At 41.7% G+C, this 7,500-nt stretch overlaps 1 protein-coding gene across 3 annotated transcripts in view; it reads right to left on the bottom strand.

Moving 5' to 3' along the window:
- adcy2b (adenylate cyclase 2b (brain)) overlaps positions 1–7,500 on the bottom strand; it is a 77,980-nt gene that overhangs the window by 41,814 nt on the left and 28,666 nt on the right. For all 3 annotated transcript variants that reach the window (XM_017481538.3, XM_017481536.3, XM_017481539.3), the window contains exons 3-4: positions 6,188–6,349; positions 2,370–2,519 (exon numbers count right to left, since the gene is read on the bottom strand). In XM_017481538.3, coding sequence (XP_017337027.2) covers positions 2,370–2,519; positions 6,188–6,349 — 312 coding nt within the window. The remainder of the gene's footprint in view (positions 1–2,369; positions 2,520–6,187; positions 6,350–7,500) is intronic.

Genomic DNA, 7,500 nt, shown 5'->3' with positions numbered 1-7,500 from the left:
GCCGTTCGTGATCGAGGGGGAAAAATATCACCGAACCATATCAGCATTACCAGTCAACAAACAAATCCAACCTAACCAAGAGGAAGCTTTAAACCTCACACAGCTCGGAACGGAAGGATAGGGTGGGAGGAGGGGGACGGAGCTATTTTTGGCCAAACAACTCTCAGTCCCACCCATTCAATGGATATTAGTAATTCTTTTTGTGTAACTGCATAAATGACTCATACTCAACCTCCAAACCTCCACTGCACCCTCTGAAAGGATAAAAGCCCACTACAGAACTGTTTTTACTCCATCACAATAGTGCACTTTTGCCAGGTCAGATTTCTGAACAGAAGTAAGGAATAAAACAGTTGGGGGGTGTACCGTTAAAGGAAAATAATCAACTGTGGGGTGGTGTGATGTGAAGTGGACTTACTGTTCCCACCATGAAGTGGATTAGGGTCCAATAACAATACATCCTGAAGTGTGTTATTCCTCTTACACCGTAGCAATTTGTCATTTATTAAAGAGCGACACATTGTCATTTTTATCCATTTATAGTTATGTTACAGCAGCCATAAATAGTTGTTCTATCCATAAATAGTTCTTCTCTCACTAGCCTTAGTTTAAGTTTAAGTAAATAAGCACGGAAAAATACAAACTCTGTCCTATAGAACTTCCCATGGTGGAAAACCTACTGTTATAAAGCACTGACACTGGAGACTCCTTCCATAAACGTTAAATAAACGTCTCCTCACAGAAACCTTCACGTCTCGGCAATTATCCACAGGCCTAGGTTAAGTGGCGTGTCTGCCGTACATGTCCCTGTACAAGTCAGAGCTGGTGTTAGAGAAAATCAACAAACACCTCCTGACCAATCAGAATCGAGACTTCAACAGTGCTGCGGAATAACAGGTTTTCTTACTTTGAATGTTTAAAAGGTAAATATAATATTACTGTAAATTAAATATACTATTAGAGAAGCCTAGCGTCGTCACATAATGGAGGCTTAGGACGGCTGCAAATGCAGTTAAGAGCGTTAATGAAGAGATTAATATCCAGAAGGCAAGACAAAACACATAAACAAAGACAGGCAGTGGTCACATGATACAAACAGTACAAACAGTACAAAACAGACAAGGCCAAGAAGAGATTCAAGGTCAAAGGAGAAAACAAAGTCAAAAACCAGGCTAATAAACACTAGATCAAGGTTTGGTACACGACGGAGAAAAGATGAACTGAGCGTAATACTTCGCAAAAGCCTAGTGCCTGAACAGTCTCTATTAGAGTGTGGTGTGATGTTGATTGTGATCAGGAACAGATGTGTGTGATTAGTCCTTATGAGAAGGTAACGTGTCTGTGTGTTACATTGGGAGTCGTCGTCGGCGGCCATGTTTGTAGTTCACGGTGCATGCTGGGAAACGGCGTCACTAGTTTGCCTCGACATGACAAGTGTCATTTTTTTGCTGTGTCGGCCTGGTTCAGTTCATGAACGCACCTACTACAGTTCCATTATCGCATGTTGTTGCCATATGGCCATTCGAACATTTAACAAAACACTCAAAATATATAAACGTGTTTAAATAACTAAAAATAAATGTTAACTGACCTCAGATAGTGTTTAATTTTTTCTCCTTTAAGTACCCCCCTTTTCCCAGTTACATAGGAAAATAGTAGTTTTGTATTATTGTCTATCAAAAAATTGGAGATAAATTAATTATTGCCACATAGTAACACCATGCAGTAAAGGGGTAATAAGCTTTTTTTTTTTTTTTACCATAAAATCAAAATGAAACTCATCCTGTTTAAGATATGCAATATTTTGCATTACAGTTTTTTTTTTTTTTTTAACTTTTTTGTTTTTACTGCATTATGCAAATGCATGCTAATTTGCATATTATCTATATACATATTTGCATATCTCACTCACACACACGCGCATACAAATATATAAATGTATATTGTCCAGTTTGCTGGATGAAATGTCACTCAAAACATCAGAACTACTTCAAAAATGTTTATAAACCCCAAGACCAGTGTGTAGCTTCAACATGTATGAATCAGTGTGTGAAATGATGTGGCTGTTCGCCAGTGACTTGGCAGATGGAAGACAAGTCACTGCGAGAAAACGGCCGATAAACAGAGCATTAGAAAGCGACAAGAGAGCGACATAATCACAGAAAACAGATTCAATTACAATGGAAATTTCAGGCTGTGATGTTATACGGAGCGACTAAACTCTGTGGAGGTGTGACGTGGCCCAGCGTGAAGTGGAGTTCATGTTACCACCCCAAACATTAAAAAATATATATATACGTTTTTCGCAGTGGATGTTTCAAGGTCTACAAATGTAAGAAAACCTGTGTTGCATCCCGTTTATTTCTTACCTGCTGATGTTTCTCAAATTCCAGTTTGATGGGCGACTTGATGCAGTTACACGTGTCCTGGTAGGTCTGTTTCAGAGCGAGATCCATCAGGTGCTTGTGATAAGCGCCTGCCATGTTCCCACAGATAAATATGATGATGTTGGCCAGTATCTGTAAACAGAAAGGCGAAACAAAAACAAGGTTTGGCTTTGTATTATTGCACATATATATATATATATATATATATATATATATATATATATATATATATATATATATATATATATATATATATAATATATGTTTTCTGAGCTGGAAAGCTGCTTTTAGTATTGACATTATCACATTATCACCACATGTTGGGATCTGTTGTGTTGTGTTATGGGGATGAGTTGAATTCATAAGATCAAGAAGAGAACCAAAAAAAACCCCCAACATTTACAAAAACATTAGCCATATATCACTGTAGAAAGTGTAGAGTAGAAAAAAATCTCTAAATCCTTCAGCACTTGGGCGTAAGACGTCTAAAGCGCATGAAATAAGGAGTCGTTTTATGAAGACGTGCTCACCAACGACCCGGTTCTGTATACGTTCCCCTTCTAGACACTCATGATTACATGGCATCGCTTTGTATCAACAGGAAGAGGAGAATGAACCTTCCCAACTATGGCATCTCTGGGAAATGAACGTGGGTGCCAGAGACAGGATGTAGCCAAGAACACCACTCAAGAGCGTCAATCATTTTAATTAGCCTCCAGGACCTCCGGCCATTATTACTCAGACGCACACTATTAGCAGGTTAAACTGGTCCAGCAGCGGCAATTACACTGTTCTCTTCGACAATTAAAGAGCGCACAGAAGCAGGACCTCCACTTTTCCTGAGAAAGCATTGCTCGTCCTTTAATGATCACATGCAGAAGATTAGATGGAGGACGTGTGCTAGTAATTTAGTATTTCTTTCTCCTCGATATTCTTTCAGCAGATCGACCGATGGATTAGCAGGACGTATAAATCCTGATCCCCAAGAATTTTAAATGTAAGGCAGAGAACAGTCTCTAGAGCAGAAGTGTCCGATCTTATCCGCAAAAGGCCGGAGCGGGGGCAGGTTTTCGTTCCAATCAAGCAGGAGCGCCAGAATCAATGCACAGATGGAATGAATGATAATCAAGGAAACGCCACAATATCCAGACGAGCTTGCAATTTTTGGGCCAAGACACGTCATGTCAACGCGCATTCAATCAAAGCCCTCACGAACATGAGTACAGCTAAGCGGTCTCCTTTACCAGCAAACATCACTGCGAAAGACCGTGCGATTGCAACTAAAAGTAGTTTTCCAAACAGATTTTCGGGGGGGGGCAGCAAAAGACCACATCAGGTTCCACTCCTGTCAGCCAAGAACAAGAATCTGAGGCTACAGTGGACACAGACTCTTAAAGTGGACAGTTAAAGACCGGGGGGGAAAAAAGACCGTTTAGAATGGAATCAGGTCTTTCCTGGCAATGAGGACTTTGCCTTCTTAGGAGCAGCTTTAATAAGAAAAAAAGTGTGTTTATCGGTCATGGGAGAACTCCCAAGTCATTCGGCTAGCTGTAATTACTGAGGGTTGGCTGTAAAAGACAGAAGATAGATCCAGGCCAATGAGGAGCGCTGGCTTAATTAGAAATCACACACTCCCGGAATCACACTGCTGACTCATCACTAGTGCTCGTTAGGCTCAGGACTGCACCATACAGTATATAAGGCGGTGTCTTCAATTATTAGGGGTTCAAAACAGAAACTCAGAAACTGTTTTTTTTTTTTTTTTTTTTGGGGGGGGGTCTATTAGGACACAGGAAGTGACCGCTCAAAGTGTCTTTGGAACCACTGTAGAAGTTCATTAGAAGAAAGAGATCACCCTAATTAGTTATTTTTAACAATAACAATAACTCTAATTAGTTATTTTAACGGTAACAATAACTCTGATTAGTTATTTTATCAATAACGAAGCTCACCACAGAGAAAGAGAGAGAGAGAGAGAGAGATGTTGTAAATATTGTAGCCCAAAAGACAAAAAAAACAGCAAAACAAGTGTGAAATCATCGCTAGCTATTATTCACGAGTCCAATTACTCTTTAAAAAAGAAAAAAAAAAGAAAAAAAAGGTTTCTTTCAGTAAAAGAGCAGAGTAAATGACAAAGCGCCTCACAAATAAAATAAAAGCGGCGGTAAATGGACCAAACATACCACGAGGATTCTGTTCACTTTCAAGGCAGGGTTGAGGCAACATAAAGGGCCCTTAATAAAGAAATAAAGTGCAGCTTGCCGTTTTTGAGCTTAATGGAGAACCCGATGGTTCGTTCTTGTTGAATCGTGCGGGCCGAGTTGCTATGGTAACTGGGCCGGTGATTAACCTCTGGTTAAAACAATCATTTTCCCAAAAAGCTCCCATTTGCTCACTGCATGCTGCAATTCGCCGCAAACGTGAAGGGACATTTTCATGTGTATCGTCCATACGAGTGCTGATCTGATCTGATCTGATCTCGCCTTTCAGAGGCATGCTTCAGGAGAATGTGCAAAGCTGCATATAGCACAGAATGCCACTTTTGCACTGCAAGTCGTACATTTTTTAAAATGGTTTATTTTTTTCCCCCCAGATACATAATTTCGAAGTAACTGGAACGCTGCGTTAGACTACGTGGGCCACCATTTGATGATCCCAGCGCCAATAATTCTGGCGTTGGCTCCATACGGATAGCGTGATGATCAAGTACGATCAAGAACGTCAGGACGTGTACGTGGGGCTCAGGTGGGAACGGGCTGGAGTATGTCATGCCTGTCAGGGATTCTCCATGCCTGTGGAGTCGCTGAGAAACAGACGCAGCGTGTTATAAAGCAGAAGAAGCTGTCTGGCCCGCTCTCGGTTCTGGCAGGCAGGGAAACATGCCCGGTGCGTGTCGCTACATCACAATGCCAGCTGTACAACAAAGACGAGGACATTTTATTGCATCTCATCCGTATTCATTGCATTCATTCGTACGCTCAAATCCATAAATCGATGACGGTATGTAATTATGTTTATTATTAGCACTATTAGCGAGTTTCTTCGGCTTGTAAGGTTGCATCGCTCGAAAAACAATACCGTAACTAGGAAGCAAATCGAGCAAGCAAGCGTATCGCTAACAGTGTGACGCTCGGACCTGATCCTAGCGTAGTTTTGGATAAAACGTCTGATACCGTACAGCCAAGTGCTCATTTCCATTTCAAGACCCTTCGAAGGTTATTCCAGGAATACCCGCGGGTCATCTTTTCAAATTCAGAGTAAATCAACCATTACATTTACATTAATACTAGGCTTTCAGTGTTACACACGGGTGGGAAATGAAGGCCGTGTATGTAGATGAGCTTTAATCATATCTTCTTAACTGTGAATTGGCAATTTCCTTGTTCTATATAAAACACAACAACAACTAGAATGATAAATTTGCAGCATGCCTGCAAATTACAGTCAAGAACACGACGAACCATGGCAGCTTTCTTTTTTTTTTTTTTTTTTACTTTTTATTGTTGTCGTCCCATTTATACACACACTGTAAGATAAAGAAATGAGTCTCCAGGATCATAGTGTAATATATAAAACCGCACATGGCACTTTACTCAGGCAGAAACTGCTCTCGCTGCCTTTTTTTTTTTTTTTTTTTACATTTGTTTATTTATTTATTTCGAGTTTTATAGGCCAAACTGTGTCCTATTTCTAACTTTCAGCTGCTTGCATCTGTGTAGCTGTCCCAATGCACAAAAATAGCCAAGAAAGGACACTCGCAACACAGAGACACAAAAAAACACACAAACAAAAAGACTCACCTGCCAGACGAGCGGCTCGGAATGCCGCGTTGTGTTCGAGAGGCAGACGCTGAGGACCAGAGTGTGGGAGGAGGACGTGAGGATGCTGGCTATGATGGCGTCCCTCATGGAGAACGGTAGCATGGTGTACACCACAAACACTATGAACAGAAAGAAAGAGACCTGAGAGAGAGAGAGAGAGAGACAAAGACAAAGACAGATTAAGGTTATGATATAGATAAACCTTCCCATTTCCCCTTGAGGTTTGTTAGGTGTGTAGACAAAATATTAATTGCAGATAACAGAAGACGATGTGATCGTTGGCGCAAACAGTCACGGTAATTCAGCTCAGTTTTGTGTGTATTATACACTCCCTCCAGGATTCTGTGATCGCAGAAATGAATGCAAAATCAAGTAAACGCTGCAAATTCAGAGGAGCTTATTACCGCAATTTTGGCCAAGACGTGTCATGTGACGTCATCACGACACACATTCAGCCGAATCACTCTTCGATTCATGTGCGTCGAACATGAGTACAGCTCAAAGGTCTTGTTCCAACAAACATCACTGTGAAAGAATGTGCAAAACATCCATCCATCCATCCGTTTTCTATAGCACTTATCCTGCTGGGTCGTGGGGAACCTGGAGCGTATCCCAGGGAGCATGGGGTACAAAGCGGGGTACACCCTGGACAGGGTGCCAATCTATCACAGGGAACACACACATACACATTCATACACTACGGACACTTTGGACACGCCAATCAGCCTAGTGTGCATGTCTTTGGACTGGGGGAGGGAACCGGAGTACCCGGAGGAAACCCCCGCAGCACGGGGAGAACATGCGAACTCCGCACACACAGGGCCACGGTGGGAATCGAACCCCCGACCCTGGAGGAGTGAGGTGACCGTGCTAACCCGTACTAACCCACCCGCAAAACAATTTTTCGCAATTGCAATTTCGTCTATTCGAGTAGTTTTCCGCAAAATAAAGCACAAAAACTCCACAAATTGCATCGCGAATTTTCTAAAAATCGATCAAGGCCGCAACAGTCACAAAAAAAAAAAAGCCTCTGTAAGATCCTGTACGGACTGATAAGACGTACACTATGCGTACAGTCATTGCCACAGAGCAGCTTTACAGAAATGTAGATTTTGATCCCTAATGACAGTCAAATGCCGCGTCTCGATTCCCTACAATCCGTCCTAAATGGTATCCGAGATTAAAATGAGCGCGTCCCAGATCGTAGCATGCTATCGTAACGAGTATCCCAAAGGTACCCGGATGGTCCACTATTCGCGGCAGATTTTCGAAGTGTGGCAGTGCGTACACTT

Source organism: Ictalurus punctatus, chromosome 12 (assembly GCF_001660625.3).
Source record: "Ictalurus punctatus breed USDA103 chromosome 12, Coco_2.0, whole genome shotgun sequence".
NCBI classification, from domain to species: Eukaryota; Metazoa; Chordata; class Actinopteri; order Siluriformes; family Ictaluridae; genus Ictalurus; species Ictalurus punctatus.
The sequence above is the reverse complement of the archived record's forward strand: the minus strand, read 5'-3'. Positions and strand labels throughout refer to the sequence as shown.